General features: G+C 35.6%; 1 protein-coding gene and 1 long non-coding RNA gene across 7 annotated transcripts in view; both read left to right on the top strand.

Moving 5' to 3' along the window:
- The first annotated feature begins 6712 nt into the window (after positions 1-6712).
- Positions 6713-16886, top strand: part of DCUN1D5 (defective in cullin neddylation 1 domain containing 5) — a 32283-nt gene continuing 22109 nt past the window's right edge. Inside the window, exons 1-4 of one of the 6 annotated variants that reach the window (XM_036902769.2) lie at positions 6714-7097; positions 9516-9573; positions 14720-14790; positions 15167-15258. In XM_036902769.2, the coding sequence (XP_036758664.1) occupies positions 9546-9573; positions 14720-14790; positions 15167-15258 (191 nt within the window). In that variant the 5' untranslated portion in view covers positions 6714-7097; positions 9516-9545. Of the gene's footprint in view, positions 7098-9167; positions 9260-9515; positions 9574-14719; positions 14791-15166; positions 15259-16886 lie in introns of those variants that run through there. The other 5 variants (XM_036902768.2, XM_036902770.2, XM_036902772.2 and 2 more) reach the window with 5 other exon arrangements.
- On the top strand, positions 9618-12017 carry LOC130680155 (uncharacterized). Its single transcript, XR_008993203.1, has 2 exons — positions 9618-9969; positions 10001-12017. It is a non-coding gene; the product is annotated as an uncharacterized LOC130680155 (long non-coding RNA).

The raw sequence follows: 16886 nt of genomic DNA, 5'->3' as shown, positions 1-16886 counted from the left end.
CCCCATTGTCTCACACCCAGGCCATTTCACTGATTTACATAACCTAGCAGGCCATAGGCCTGAGTCTGTAAAGCTGCTTTACAGAAAGCTGCCTTAATGAAGTCTGTTGCAACTGCACTAAATTATGATAATCATTTGTCTGAAGATAGTCCTTTCAATTTTTAGGGTAATAAAGTATGCTAGTGAAACTGTTTCAAGTTTCTTAGGACAAAAAATTTTCAAAACATATTAATAAGTAATCTTTCCTTGTATAACGATGCTAATTATTCTTTTAGATGTTTTGGTGCTGTTTTCTTTACAGTGGTTGTGATCTATTTTCCTTTTATTTGCAGGCAACAGTTTAGATTTGTGAATGCCTTTTAATATTATTTTTAAAAATACATAACCGTTGATGTAAACTGCTGAAGGGAAAGCTTTTTTATACCTGGGTGACTATTAGTAAAGATGTGCACATAAACTTATTTTCAGTCTTATTTTTTATTTATCCTTCCATTTCTAGTTCCATAAAATAGTTGTTGCAATTAAATCAGAGCTTTCTGCTTCACAGCCTACCTTCTTTTTTTGAATACATAATGTGATAAAATAACCCTCTGACATCAAAGCCTGTTGCTATGAGAACAGAACATCAAAAAAAAAATGGCAGCATCAATTTACTCAGCTCAGGATAAATTTAGAGGAAAAGAAACCAAGTTACAATTCCTATTTTTCAAACATTGCCTGGGTACCTTTAATCCCTAAATATATCTAACAAATATGAAATTTGAAATTTTACAGCATTAAGAAATACACTTACTGAAACTAATGGAAGTTATCCCTATCATGTATCTAGTGTTCTTATCAGGATGGGGCTGTGAGGTCAATGAATACACATTTTGGGGAGTCCTTTATTACAGAAAGAAAAGCGAGTTAAGATCTCCATGTGGTGCACAGGCCTTTCCATCAGGTTCAGATGTGGCTCCTCACAGTCCAGCAACCTATAAAAAACCAAAAAGATAAGTTACCTGAGCTTCCTGCTAGGCCGAAGCTCTGGGAGCTTGATGGTTGGTTTAAGGCTCAGTCTTCTTTATCTAGACACATGGTTTCTTGAATTGTAAAATTCCTTAAAAACTTAATAACTTTCTGATGTATTTGCTTTTGATTCCATATTCTAAATTCCACATTCTAGTTCTTTCCTACTTAAAAAGCTCTAGAATGATTTCTTTGCTTTCTCAAACACTTGCCCCCTCTTTCAGTTAATGCTAGCTAGCTCCAGGCTATCTGAAATAATAGGTTAGCAAGGTTAAAACCTCATCTTGCAAAAAGATAGTTTTTTTGTTCATTTGTTTGTTTTTTAACTGAGAGCTCTTTTAATGTCTTTGTCATTTAAAATTTTTCCAGTTTTATCTTCTGTTACTTAAGGTATGGGGCGTTCTTTTCTAACTCTGAAGGGACCTTGATCTCTAGAATTCCTTAGTACCTTTTTATCTTCTAGAAAACCTACTGATTCTCATCTGAACTCCCCTCTTTCCTGTAATATCTTGCCAAAAACAAATAACTATGGCCAAAACATACCACTCTGCCTCCATATATTTCTGATAGTCTCACTAGGCTAATGGTCTACCTTCTACTCACTGGGCACAGTTCTACTAAATATTATGCTAAAGCACACTAGGTATCTCCAACTAACCAGCCTTCTAATCTGGTGTTTTGCTGCCCAATGTCTAACTACTTATTCTATACACGTGTATAAGTGTCATGTTTTTGTCACGCTATATACTTCCCAAACTTATTATTGAAAAGAGAGCATAGTGGAAATGATTTCTTAAAGCCCATAAGAACCCCTAGTGTTTTAGAGAGGCCCAATGCCACGTACCCCTTACATCCTAAAGCAGTGTTATAGAGTACATCAATTGCAGTCTGACTGTGGATATGGTTCACTCAGGGACCCAGACTGAGGCAGTAACCACTACTGAACATGGCTTGTCATTGTAACAGAGAGAAAGGAAAACATGGTGACCCCCATGTTAGCTGTTAATGATACACCACTTCTCTTTAAGTCATAGGGCTACACATGAATTCATCAGGACAGGAATGTATAATCCCCCTACAGAAGACAAATCCCATACAACATGGGATTGAAATGACATTTTAGTTAAGATCCAAGGAAGAATGGGTTCAGAGCAGTTTTACAGGGACAGTAGGGACAAACATAAGATTGGTTTCTACTTACATCTCACGGTGGCAGATTTTGTTTTTTGAAAATAGTCCCAATGATATCTCTCAACCCACATGTTCTAGAACTATGTCAGTCCTATCAAGAAATATAGTCAATATTAATATAACAATAAATCATCATTGGTTTATTAGTTGTGAGAAATGTACCATACTAACATGAGATGTTAAAATAGTGGAAACTGGGTGTGGATTATATGGGAACTTTCTATACTATCTTTGCAACTTCTCTGTAAATCTAAAACTCTTCTAAAATAAAAAGGTTATTTTTTTAAAAGTCAAAAGTCAGAAACAAAAATAAATAAAAATTTAAAAATAAAGTGTAGGAAGGAGTAATAACTCAGCAGAACCACTGACATTGGATGACTTTGAAAATGTCAGGATCCATAAAATTCTGGATGTGAGATGATAGGTAGAAAGCATTGTCTTATATAATCAGTGGCCAAAAGCAGCACTTTCTGCTTGAAATCTATCTAAGAGTACTAAGATTAAGTGCTCAGGAGGGAAATCATATTAAGTTGGACATCTGATTTGCCTTCCAGTATGTGAATACATATCCCAAATGAAGAAAATTAGTTCACGGAATCAAAATTACGGGCAGAGAGTGCGTTGCTTTGATGACTTGCTGCAGAGAAGAAATCTTTTTGGATGAGTGGTAGAGAACAGTTCCTGGTTTATTTTAAGTGTCATTAAGTGTGTTTGAATAACAAGACTGAGTGATGAATATCATACATAGACCTAGCCTTTTATCTTTTTTTTCAGAGACTTCTACAGATGCAAGTAGACTCCTAACCAGTCACTGCATTCAGCTGAATCTCCAGAATCTCCCAGTGTGGAGGAATCTTCTTCCATTCATCTACAAGTTGATCTTTTTTTTTTTAAGAATCCTCAATGGAGAAAAGACAGTCTCTTCAATAAATGGTACTGTGATAATTGGATATTCACATATAAAAGAATAAAACTAGACCCAGATCTTACACCACTCACAAAAATTAATGGATTAAAGACTTAAATGTAAAACCCAAAACCATGAAAGTCCCAGAAGAAAACTTAGCAACAAAGCTCCTTATGTGGATCTTAGTAATGATTTTTTTGGATATGACACCTAAAGCATAAGCAACAAAATAAAAAGTAACAAGTAGGGATACATGAAACTAAAAAGCTTCTGCACAGCAAAAAAATACTGTTGAAAAAGTGAAAAGACAATGTACAGAATAGGAAAAAATATTTTCAAACTGTATATCTGATAAAGGGTTAATATCAAAAACATATAAAGAACTGGCACAACTCAACAGCAAAAATATAAACAACCCCAAAATGGGCAAAAAACCTGAATAGACACTTCTCAAAAAAGGATATACAAAAGGCCAACAGGTACATGAAAAGATGATGAACATCACTAGTCATTAGGAAAATGCAGATTAAAACCACGTGAGATATCACTTCACACCTTTTAAAATGCCCATCATCAAAAGGACAAGAGATAACAAATACTAGAGAGCATGTGGAGAAAAGGGAACACTTACACACTGTTGGGTAGATTGTAAATTGGTATAGCCATTATGAAAAACAGTAGGGGGAAGTCTCAAAAAATTAAAATAGAACTACCATATGATCCAGCAACATTAACTCAAAAAGGTATCTGCACATCCATGTTCATAGTAAGCATTATTTACAATAGCCAAGACATGGAAATAAACTAAAAGTCCATTAATGGATGAATGGATAAAGAATTGTGGTATACACACACACACGTATGTATCTATGTATATACATATATATATATATGAAATATTTAGTCATAAAAAGCAAGGAAATCCTACCATTTACAACAACATGTATAGACCTTGAAGGCATTACAATAAGTGCAATAAATTAAATCCAATACTGTATGATCTGTTTTTATGTGGAATCTAACAAAAAAATATCCTACAAAACTCATAGGAAAAGAGATCATATTTGTGGTTACAGGAGAGTGGTGGGTAAGGGGAGACTGGAAAAATGTTCTCAAAAGTTATAAATTTCCAGTTATAAGACAAACAAATACTAGGGATGTAATGTACATGATGACTTTAGCTAACACTGCTTTATGCTATATATAAGATGAATGTTAGCTGAACTTACTGTGGCAATCATTTCACAATATATGCAGATCAAACCATCATACTGTATACCTTGTTTATTCAGTAATGGTATGTCAATTATTTCTCAATAAAACTGGGGAAAAAGTACAGTTCACTGAAAAATGAACTATGTAAAAGACAATGAATATGTAGGATTATGTATTTACAAATTGGCTAGAGTATAAACTTTTATATGGAGAAGGGAAACCCTATAAAATCTTATCTTCGAGTGACTAAAAGGACAGAAAACTTTTTTTGAAGTGGTTTTTTCATTGTCAGTGACCTATGAACTAAGAGACAATTATCTGCTCCCCACTCCCACACCATAAACAGTAGAGAAGGGACATGATAACCATGTAAATAGTCCTATTTAGAAAAGAATGGAATATATGCAATAGTCATTGGTCCATAGCAATGCTAGTATCCTGCTAGACAGGCATTACCCTTTACCCCTTGCTTAGGCCTTGTGTCTGCTCTCTGGAAAGATATTTCTTGTCTTCGGAGATCTTTGTCTACATCCTCTAGATTTTTATTCCATTTCCTCTGTTGTATTTGGGGAAAAGGATGTATAGCTTTTGCAGCTCATCTTGAAGAAACAAGCTTGATTATTTCTGTTAGTGTTTTGGGATTTTTTTGTACTTTTTATATAAACTTTACTGGAAATAATCTTCATACAATAAAGGGCATAGTTTTAAATGTATAATACAATGACTTTTAACAAGTATATATACCACCACTTCAATCAAGACATAAAATACGTCTATTATCCAAAAAGTTCCTTTGTGCTGCATTGCAGTCTTTCCCCTCCGTCTCTATTCCGTCCTGTCCCCAAGCATCAGTGATAATCACTTAAAAGTTTTGCCTGTTCTAGAATCCATCAAATATTCAGCAAGTGTTCAAATTTCCAATGGTCCCATAAATGTTATAATACTGTTTAAATTGTTTGAATCAAGATTCAAATAAGAACCACATATGGAAAATGACTGATATAGCCGTTAAGTATCTTTTAAATTTTCCTTCTCTGTTTCTAATAATTTGTTGTGGAATTTTCCTGTAGATTTTCTTCTGAATCTAGATGTTTTTTTGGTTCCATTGAGTGTTAACATGACCCTCTGTCCTCTACTTAGAGATGGTATTTCTTTTTAGAGACTTTAGATACTTGACTTTAAAGACTTCATCTTATTCAGATTTGATTTTTCGGCTTCATATATTTTTAATTTAGTTGAAGGACTACAGCATTCAAGAACATCATTCTTGCAAAAAGTAAAGAGAGAACTGAATAAGCAAAAGTGATATTTATTGGCTTATATAACTTAAATTCCCAGATTATTTCATGGATTCAAGGCTCCTTCCATAAAATCATGTCTTGGTTTTTGTCTTTCTGCTTGATTCTGGTCTCTTCTGAGTTTTGGTTTCATTCTCCACATCCTCTCAGATTCACACCCCTAGGAAATAGAACTGTTTCCAGATGGTTCAGTTTCAAGTCATTGGCACTGATTGGTCTGGCCTGGGTCATATGTCAATTCTGAACCAATTAATGGAACTGAGGAAATATGATATTCTATTGGTCAGAAGAGAGTGCCGAGGTAGAGGGAGTCTCACTAGAACCACGTGGGCTGTTATTGAATTAAAAGAGAATTTAGTCCTCTACCATCACACTTGTTCACAGATGTGAACTTATTTTACATGTATATTGACTAAAACTATTTTCTACTATGTAGTCTTTAGATGCAATAACCTTTATAAATAGTATTTTCACTGACGTGTAGGTGGAGCTATCACAAATGCTTTGGGCAATAAGGTTTGAGGAGAGACCCCTTAGAACTGTCGCCCAAATTCCTCTCTAGATCAAGCCATCACCTACTGCCTCTTACCTGAGAGATGTGCTCTGTGGAAACAGAAATGGTAGGGCTTAGTTTTAATAAGGGGAAAAGTGATAAGCAGAGGTCAGAGATGACGGAGAAGGGGAGAGGGGGTCGCTGGTCGCCGGCCCCAAAAGAAAATATGCACTTAAGGGAAAGGGAACAATTGACGTGAGCTTGCCGAATTTTAGAGCTCAGAGGTGAAACTTCGCTTGCTCCACCAGCTTCTTTTTAAGGCAAACTGCAGAGTGTTCGTGGTTTCATAAAACATTTCCTGAAGGTGAATACCAGCATTAGGGCGGGGTGGAAGCTTCGTGAAGAAAGGCCGGGATATCTGGACCGACTGGAGGTCAATCGGCCAACAACCTCCGGCTCCCCACTCGCGGCGGCCGCGGCCAGTCGCTCAATCCGGAGGACCGAGCTTCCCAGAGCCCACCAAAGCCACGCCCCGCGCAGCGACCGGCCCTGGGCCGTCACTTCCGGCCCCGGTGGATTTGCTTCCGGGGCAGACTAGCCTCTTGCTTTCCGAGCCTGGGACTGGCCAGGGTTCCGCGCTGTTCGCGTTCCCTTTCCCCGGTGTGACCAAGCCGCAGTGCCCCCCGGCGGGGAGGTCTCCCTTGCCCCGAGCACAGCCGGACGAGAAGGAGACCTGGGAGCAGGCGGCGGCCGGGCTGGGCCGCCCTCGTGCGGGCTGGCGACTCTGCTCCTACGTTTGCTGCGGTCTCTGGGAGCCGGGTGCCAGCCCTGAGGAGTCCTCGGTGGACAGCGACCCCCTTCCCCGGCTCCCCTGCCCGCCCTGCCGGGGAGGGCGGAAGATGCCGGTGAAGAAGAAGAGAAAATCCCCTGGGGTGGCCGCGGCAGTGGCGGAAGACGGAGGCCTCAAAAAGTGTAAAATCTCCAGGTACCACCTCCCACCCGCCCACCTTCAGTCTTTGCCCCTTTGCTGGAAGGCAGGAGGGGAAGCCAGCAGGCCCAGGCTCTGGGGCTGGGCTGGGAGAGGTGATCCCGCCTGGTGAACCTAGGTGGGGGGCGCGGAGCAGCGCGAGCTCTTGCGCCCAGGGCCGCCGCCTCGTGCTCGGTGTGGGTGCTCGGCTCCTACGGAGGCACTGGAAGGGTCGTCTCCTTAGAGCCCGCTTACCCTGAAGGGGAGGGAACACAGGAATGCGTAAGTAAATTGAGCTTTTTCCCCTTACCCCTTCTTTCCAGACCTAGGAGTGGGTACAGATCCGCGCAAGGGTCACTTCTAGCATTTCTTTAAAGTGTGAAGAAAGGAGCAGAGTGAGGAGTCTTGGCCTGACGACTGCCACGGAAATGGTCGAAAGGAAAGCACCCTATGATATAATTGGCCTCCAAATTTAATATTTTTAGTGTCAAACCTCGACGATCCCAGCAGGAGGCCTTTTAAAACGCTGGAGCTCCGTTTTCTGGAAGTACAGCGCCTCCACCTGAGCCAAGTCCTTGCGTGCAGAGTTGGAAAGGCCATGCATGCGTATTATGTTCTAGCATTTAGGAGCTGCTAGTTCTCAATATAAATATGAATAACTTGAGAGCTATTTTACTCTGTATCCTCTTGGAGAAGAAGGCACATCTGTAGTTTACAGGTCTTTGATCCCATTGAAGCGTCACAGCACCATTGTATGCCGCAAAAAATTACTGCAATTAGGAGTGAGAAGTGGGTTTTTTAAATATTGGGTGTCTGACTGTATTAGTGGTTGGTACTTGATGTAACAACTTCAGATGCTGCCATTAAAAGAAGACTGTAGCCAGCATTATAAAGAGGAGATAATGATAGAGCTCTCCTTAAAAGAGAGAGCTGCTTAAAATGTGAGGTAGGTGACTAACTTAGTCTGAATCCTTCTTTTTGTAATTGGTGGAATTTTCTTCCTTTATTTCTGTGTTTGGCAAAAGAGCCTAAAGTTGTTATTTCTTGGGCTATTACTCTGAAAGATTATGCCGTTTTCTTAATATCTCTTGCAAACTCACACTAAAATTTGATAGTTATTCCACTAGCTCACATTTTTAAGGAACATGCAAATTAGTTTTTTATTTCTCTAACTTGTAGCCATTGTAAGTGTATAATGGACCAAAAGTAATTTAAGCACATTAAAATAGTTGAGCAGTCAGTGGTATTAGAACTCAGGTGATACTTTGCTCTATCAACTTAACATTTAAAATAAAATATCCTTATTTTACATTACATTACCCAGTTGCAGAAGTTAAGGCATTTCTGTCATTGTGATAGTGTAACTGAGCTCCTTCAGGTTCTCTGAAGTTCATTAAATCCTACAGGTCACTTATGAACTAACCAAATTTTAATGATTTCATGGAAAAAAAAAACCCAGGGGCATTAAATAGCTTTGTCCTAATAATTTGTACCATTGTTATCTTTTAGGGTTTTTTTTTTTTAATCTTGAATTTAATTATACTCTTAGTTCCTAAAATCATGTTTTATGTTTAAATATCTAAGCTTCATAGTTGATCAATACACAATTATTACCATAATTTTATCTTGAAATATTCATTAAAAGTATTGGAATATATTTTGTAAGATTGTTTTCGTATGTATCCTCTTTATGCACAAATACAATTTTCATGCAGATCAGCAGAACAATCACTGTAAAAATTTATACTTTCCAACTACCAGGCCTGCATTGAGACCATTAGGTTGAACTTCACTGTGGCTGTTAGAAATATGGGGAAATAATTTTTATAGTTGATATTTTTGGAATTTGATAGTGAGCAAAGTAGCATTTGGGTTTTGTTAGCAAGCAGTTTTTATGTATAAACTACTGTTTCAAATTGCAAGTACTTAACTCCAGTTTTTTCTTATAACACCAGTTGTAACTATATATATATATATATATATACACATATATTGTTTAGTTTGAATTAAATTAGTTCATATTGAACTTAGCTTTTCACTAAAACTTGACACTTGATGAAATTCTTAGGCATTTGTGTGTTTTCTAAGCTATTGCAGATCCCAACCCCCTGCTAGACTAATAAGTGGAGAGGAACATTTTTCAAGCAAGAAGTGCCTGGCTTGGTTTTATGAGTATGCAGGTAATGAAATTAATATAAGAAGATATCAGTCACATGCTTTAAAACTTTTTTTGGTTCATTCATTTAACAAATTCTTTATTGCAGGCCTTCCATGTGTTAGTGCTGTGTGCTGTGATCAGGGTCAACACTGAGGATTTGGTTAGGCTAAGAATTTGGTGCTGTTGCAGGCTGATATTTCTTTAAATATATAGCTAAATATCTATATTTAATGGGTGGGGTGAAACTCATTTACTACTAATACCATTTGTAAACAGAGATTCAATTATTGACTTCCATCCATTAGCTAATGAAGATTTGGTATTCTGGAAAACCAAGTATGTAATAAAGCATTTTATACTTTATATAGTTCTTTTTTCTTTTTTTTTTAATCAATTTTCTCTTAAAATTTTTCTGAACCAGAAACTGACATTTTCTGAATCTATCGGGAGACAGAGTACAAGATTTAGAACTCAGGTACATCATTGCATAACACATTTACCTTTAATAATTGCTATTTAGCCGTTCACCTTCTAGAGGTGTAATAATAAATAGACTGATATTAATGCAGTATGATAGGGCTGTATTAAGAAGATGCACTGTGAGACCTCATAGGAGGAAGATATAACTCAGCCTTGGAGGTGCCAGGGAAAGCCTGGCAGAGCTAACTTAAGCTAAATTCTGTAAGCAGTGAATGTAAAGCTGTAGGCCTACGGTGAGGCCATAGTTTAGAGGTGAAAGTTAAAGCTAGGGATGAGGCTGAAGAGTTAAGCAAATATATGAAGAAGAACACATGCTTCCTATTTATTACTAACATCTTCATAAAAACAAGAATTTTTTTCCCCCATAGAATGGTTTTGGTCTTTTGGAATTACTGACTTTAAAGCTCCTCCTCCTTTCCTTGTTTCCTTTCTCTTACCTGCTTCCCTGTTTGTTTTTTTTCCCCTCTTTTATCATTATCCTTCTCAGTGTTTGTTTAAAATAAAACAGTCTATATGTAATCATTGTCTTACATTTAGTGCTAATTAAGGTCTCAAGTGTACTGTGAACTTGAGGTATAAGTTTAGGCTAACTGTATAAAGTAAGACTGGTTGCATGGGGGGCACCACTAACTTCACTGTTAAGATTAGCTGAGTGATCCCAAAAATATGATTTAAAAATTGTGTAGTAACGGAACAGATTCTAGACCAGAAAAACTGCTATTACTGGCATCCCAAGACAACCACTAACCCAAATTAAATGAAAGGAATTCATTTTCTTACTGACCTCCATTTAAAATGTTGACCCATTATTCAAAAGACCGGTTTTATTAGTACGTATGATACAGAAACAAAAGGTCGCTCATCTTACTTAAAAAGGTTACTAGCTACTGTAAAATGGGTCAGTTTTTTTCTTTTATGCTCACTTGTTTTACTTGTCCTAGGAACTTTCCTGGTAGCTTAAGATTCTAGTTAAGTTTTTATTCCTATGTTAGCATTTTTCTAATAGCATAATTGGTACCTTTATTTCCAAATTGTGCTAGTTAGATCATTTTTTCCTTGTGACCATTCTATTAAGTAAGTCGTATTATCCCTATATTATAGGTGAGAAAAAGTAATTTTCCCAAGGTCATAACAATTACAAGAGCCAGAATTCAAACTAGGTCATTCTGACCAAAGATCCTATGCTTTTAATTTCTACTGTCTTGTATTTTTTTTTTTAATATGTACATGGCAACTAATTTTACAAAGAAAATATTAGTAAGTGCACTTGAGGTTAACTTAATCTTCTGTCATTTATTGAATGATTCATTCAGTACATATTTTTTAAACATTCCTTCTGTGTCAGGCACTGTACTAAGGTGCTGGGGTTGTAGTAGTGAACAAGTTTGATAAGATACCTGCCCTTGGGGGACTTGTCTTCTAGTGGGGAAAACAGTAAATAGGTAAGTAGGCAAGATAATTACAGATTGTGGAGAGTTATAAAGGTAATAAATATGATGAGGTACAGGGATAGAAAGTGGAAAGTTTCGAGGGGCTTTCAAATAGGGTGACTAGGGAAGGCCTCAAGAGAATACTCTGAGCAGACAAGGAGGAACCAGTTTTTTGCCAAATAAACAGTAACTGTTCCAACTTAAAATGGGGATGTCCCTTATTAAAATGGAGATAATAATTGTGCCTACTGAGATGTAAAGCACTTACCACATACCAGGTATATAGTCAGAACTCAATAAATGTTAGCTGTTATTAAACAACTAATAGTATTACAGCATCAGATTTACTGGTTGTATATTTTTACAATACTGTTCCAAAGGTAACAGTGTATCTCTTAAACATGTGGAAGGTGCTGTGTCATTTAAGCACAGTTTTTTTCCTGAGTATCTGCTATGGCTGACACTGTTGTAGGCTCTGCATATATAGCTGGGGATATTTCTTTATGGTTATTAAAAAAAAAATGAGAAAAAATTATTTTGTTTTAAGAATATTTTACCACCAATCTTAATATTATAGGTCATGTGTGATAAGCCTGATGCTTTTGCCCTTTCACAAGGCCTCTTACCTTGAATGGTAATTAAATTAGCAAAGATTTGATAATATACTGGGTCTGTTACTAAAGAAAAGCACAGAAGGTGAAAAGATACTTCTAAAATCTTACAAAGAATTTTAAAAAGGATAGAATTGCATAGTCCTAATAAAGTATTCAGCTGCTGGAGTGAACTAAATCATTTCCATAGCTTCTTAAATTGGGTGGATAACTATTTTTTGCTTGGAAGAGTTAGTTAAATTCAGCTCCAGAGATTTTACCTACCCTGCGAATAGTTTTGTTGGAAGACTATGCTTCAAGTATAATTAACTATGCAGTGGGAGTAAAGAATATTGATATAGGCCTCATTTTAGATTTAGATCTGTTACTATGTGCATTGCTTTGATAAAGTCACTTAACATTTATAGAAAGGTCTTATATATAACTATATAACATAATTTAGCTAGATTCCAATCACATTTTAATGACTAATCCCCCAGTTTCTGGGGAACCTATATTTTATGACAATAACTGGTATTTCCTGACGTAATTCTTCAGCTTTCTCTTCTAATTACTAATGACGGCAGCTTCAAAGGCAAGTTGGCTTCCTTGTTGCATTAGAAAAATTTAGGATATGTTCCTGTCATATCTTAAAAAAACTTTGTTTTCTCTATTAAATTTTCTATCAGATTTTTACTTTCATCCAAACCACATATAAGGATGCATATCCAGTTACATTTTCTTATCAGCTTTATTGTATATGGGTGCTTTTTAAATTACACAATTAATAATACTATATTCTAATTTAAAAAACTACTAAATACATATTAGGAAGTGAAAGTTTCCTAAAATTACCACCCTCCTCATCTTTTAACACCTCACTGCGTAAGTAAGTGTAGTACTTACTTAAATTAAAAAAGGCTTTTGGTTTCAGACCATGTGTTAATGTCATCTTAGCAACCAAAATCTCATCTGAAACAGCAAGAATATATTGCCCACAGACTAGATGGCTACATTCTTATATTAAGAAAAACCCTAGGACATGGCTTCATGTTGTGCTCATGAACTAACAATGGTGATATAAATTGCTACCTGAGTAGCTTGGTCTATGAAGCTGGAGTATTTTTAGTCCCTAAGAAAGGAAAACAAGATTCTTTTGGCTATTTTAACAGTAATATTTCAAGACTATATTTTCAAAAGCCGAGTGAGATAAACATGTTGCTGTCATATTTCATAGTTTTAAAATTTGCTTTAATCTTTTATTTTTTGAGATACATTAGTTTTAGGTATACAACATTTTTTTTATTAAGGTATGATTGATATACACTCTTATGAAGGTTTCACATGGAAAAACAATGTGGTTACTACATTTACCCATATTATCAAGTCCCCACCCATACCCCAATGCAGTCACTGTCCATCAGTGCAGCAAGTTGCCAGAGAGCCACTATGTCCCTTCTCTGTGATACACTGTTCTCCCCCTGATCCCCCACACCATGTGTACTAAACATAATACCCCTCTGTCCCCTTCTCCCTCCCTCCCCACCCGCACTCCCACATCCCTCCCCTTTGGTAACCACTACTTCATTCTTGGAGTCTGTGAGTCTGCTGCCATGTTGTTCCTTCAGTTTTGCTTCATTGTTGTACTCCACAAATGAGGGAAATCATTTGGCATTTGTCTTTCTCTGCCTGGCTTATTTCACTGAGCATAATGTCCTCCAGCTCCATCCATGTTGTACGACACATTTTGATATATTCTCTATAATGATAACCACAGTAAATCTAATATTCATCACCACACATAGTTAACAAAATTTTTTTTTTGTGGTGAGAACTTTTAAGATCTACTCTCAGCAACTTTCAGATGTGCCATACAGTATTGCTAACTGTGGCCACTATGCTGTACATTAATTAAAGGACTGACTGACTTTATAACTGCAAGTTTGTACCTTTTCACCACCTTCACCCACTTTGCTCATCCTCGCCTCTGGAAACCACCAATCTATTCTCTGCATTTATGACTTCTGTTTTTTTGTTTTTTTGGTAGATTCCACATCTAATTGAGAGCAATACAGTATTTTTCCTTCTCTAATTTATTTCACTTATCATAATGCTCTCAAGGTCTATCCATGGTGTTAGAAATTTTTTAAATCTTTTCCAGTCACAGGAGACCTAGCAATGATATATAGTTAGTGTATTTTAAGAATCTGATAACATAAAAAATCTAAGGATTGGTGTATTGACTGTATTTAATGTTATTAAGGGAAAGAAGAAACATGTATAATTAATGTATCATTTGCAATGACAAATTATATATTGAGCAAATGACATACATAAGTTGAGGAATTAAACTATTGTTTCTACATTAAGGTGCCATAACTAATACTTTACTGTCGATTTTAGCACCAAGATGATAAGGAGAATATCTCATTCTGGAATTAGAATGTAGTAATTTCCTTAGATCATTACTTTTACAATATGTAAATCTTTTTAAATTATTAAATTTGATTTTGGGCTGTTTCCAAAGGTTAATGAGTGACCTGTTTTAGTAAGTAAAGAGATACTCTCTTCTGATTACTGTCTTGAATTGTGAGTTGGTACTGGCACATTCCAATATAATACTCTCATACCTTATGCATCTTTATATTTATGCATTGCCAAGGATTTTCTTAAGAGAAGGTGCTCAGTTTTTTTAATGGATAGGTTCAAGTTACTGTACAAACTACTAACTGATATTACTACTGCTTTGTTTTTTATTTCCTTAATTTCATTTTGTAAAGTGGTGTTTAAAGTATATTAGAAAAATTTTAAATTTTAAATCCTGAAGTAGATATTTATACTTTATCAAAGATGAAATTTATTCAAATTCATTTATTTGTGAAAAGTGGTATGGTACATTAATAGATGCCTTTAACACAATGGCTATGTTTTATGATACTCAATTATAACAATAAAATATATAAATTGTTTTTGTCTTTGAAGGTCCTGATGAAGTTGTAGGGCCAGAAGGAATGGAAAAATTTTGTGAAGACATTGGTGTTGAACCAGAAAATGTATGTTTTATTTCTCAGTAGAAAGAAATACAAGTGGGGTATAGCATATTCCTAAATTTCTAAAAATTAGGACATTTTAATCTTAAATGAAGATTTTGTCTGTTCATGTTTAATATCATAAATTTTCATCTAAGGTATTTATTTAAGTTGGGCACATGTTCTTTCTTGATGCAAATGTTATTTGTAATGGAGTGAGAGAGATTTTACCTTCAGAAACTGTTAGAACTATTTACTCTTAAGAAATTGGCCCATCTAAAGTCCTTTATAGTTAATAATTCCAGAGATTGTACTCATAAAAATGCTCTCCATGATAAATATAGACATGATTATCTCTGTGCTGACTTTTCCCCTATCCTTTATGTTCTGTTCTTTCCAGATTATTATGTTAGTTTTAGCGTGGAAATTGGAGGCTGAAAGCATGGGATTTTTTACCAAGGAAGAATGGTTAAAGGGGATGACTTCATTACAGTAAGACATTTTTTTAAAAAACAAATTTGATGGCCTATTTGAAGATCTTAATGATATCTTGTGCTTCATAATTTTCAAGAGTAAGGTTTCACCTTAAAATAATCAAATTGGTTTGATCTATAACAGCTTGGGATTGACTAAATCTATTTTGTGATCTTGGCAAAATAAACAATTTACCCCACTTTTCATATTCTCTAAGAAAGAACCCAGTACAGTCCTTTTAAAATTCATTGACTATCTTGGTGGGTGAATTAGAGGTATATAAGCAAAGTTATTTACTTACAGGTTGTTTGAGAAATAGGGATTTCTTTCTGTGAATATAGAACTCTGCTAATGTTCTTTGAGCATTCCTAAGCTCTGGGACCTCCTCTCTCTCGTTCAGTGTTATATATGATTTTAAAAAGAAATTCGAAGATAGAGTTACATGGCACTTGTTTATTTTTGCCAAATGAATCTCTTAAAGAACAAAGGTAGAAATAAATGTATGGCTCCCCTGCAACCTTCAGCCATTTTATAATTATATACTTTCATTTTAGGATGCTGCCTTTGAACACTATGATAAATTACAGAATTGCTTCTTTATAAAAACGATTTGATTTTGACTTTCCAAAGTGAAGAGTACTTACTTTCAGAATCAATTAGTAATTATGTGTTAATTTTACATTGATGTTACTAATTTTCAACATTTTGAAATAGAGGAAGCATTCCTTTATAGTGTTTTTGAGCCCAACAGTGGAGGTTAATTAGTGTGTGGTTTCCTGTTGTGATTATGCTTTTATGCTTTTATTAACACACTTAACTCTTCTTTACTCCTTGTTTGCCTGTCCTTTAATTTCAAAATACCTGTTTTTTTAAAGTTTATTTGTTCACATGTAAGTTTTTATATTTGAACTTTCAGTGTCTAAGCTTTGTAATTCTCCTTTTTAAAAACCCAGCATTAAACGGATATATAGATATATTTATATACTTACATACCTATATAAATACATATATATATTTTTAGGTAAAAACCTTTGCTCATGTGGACCAAGTTGTAATTTGTAGAATAGAACATAAAATCAACCCTCTCACACTCGTCATTGTTTATAGGTGAGATAAGGAATCTGAGTCTCAGAGGTAAAGAAAATATTTGGCAAAGTTTACAGTTCTTAGTGTCAGAGCTAGACCTAAAATTTAAATTTTCTTATTACCAGTCTGCCATCTTGTGTTTCCTATTACATCATTCTTTTGTGCATAGTTATCATTCTTTTATAAAATAGAAGGCCATTATGTTTAGCACACATAATGTAGGTGTGGGGGCACAGGGAAGGCAGTATAGCACAGAGAAGACAAGTAGTGACTCTCTAGCATCTTACTGTGTTGATGGACAGTGACTGTAATGGGATATGTGGTGGGGACTTGATAATGGGGGGAATCTTGTAACCACAGTGTTGCTCATGTGACTGTATATTAATGATACCGTAATAAAAATAAAAAATAATAAATTGCACCAACAAAAATATAAAATAAAATAGAAGTCCATTAATAATTTTTAAAATCATATTATTTGTAGCCAAGATTGAATTTTGTCATTCATGTAGGTGTCATACCAAATTAAAATAATGTTCATTCTGAAATTCTTTGGGCTA

This window comes from Manis pentadactyla, chromosome 13 (genome assembly GCF_030020395.1).
Source record: "Manis pentadactyla isolate mManPen7 chromosome 13, mManPen7.hap1, whole genome shotgun sequence".
NCBI classification, from domain to species: domain Eukaryota; kingdom Metazoa; phylum Chordata; class Mammalia; order Pholidota; family Manidae; genus Manis; species Manis pentadactyla.
The sequence above is the reverse complement of the archived record's forward strand: the minus strand, read 5'-3'. Positions and strand labels throughout refer to the sequence as shown.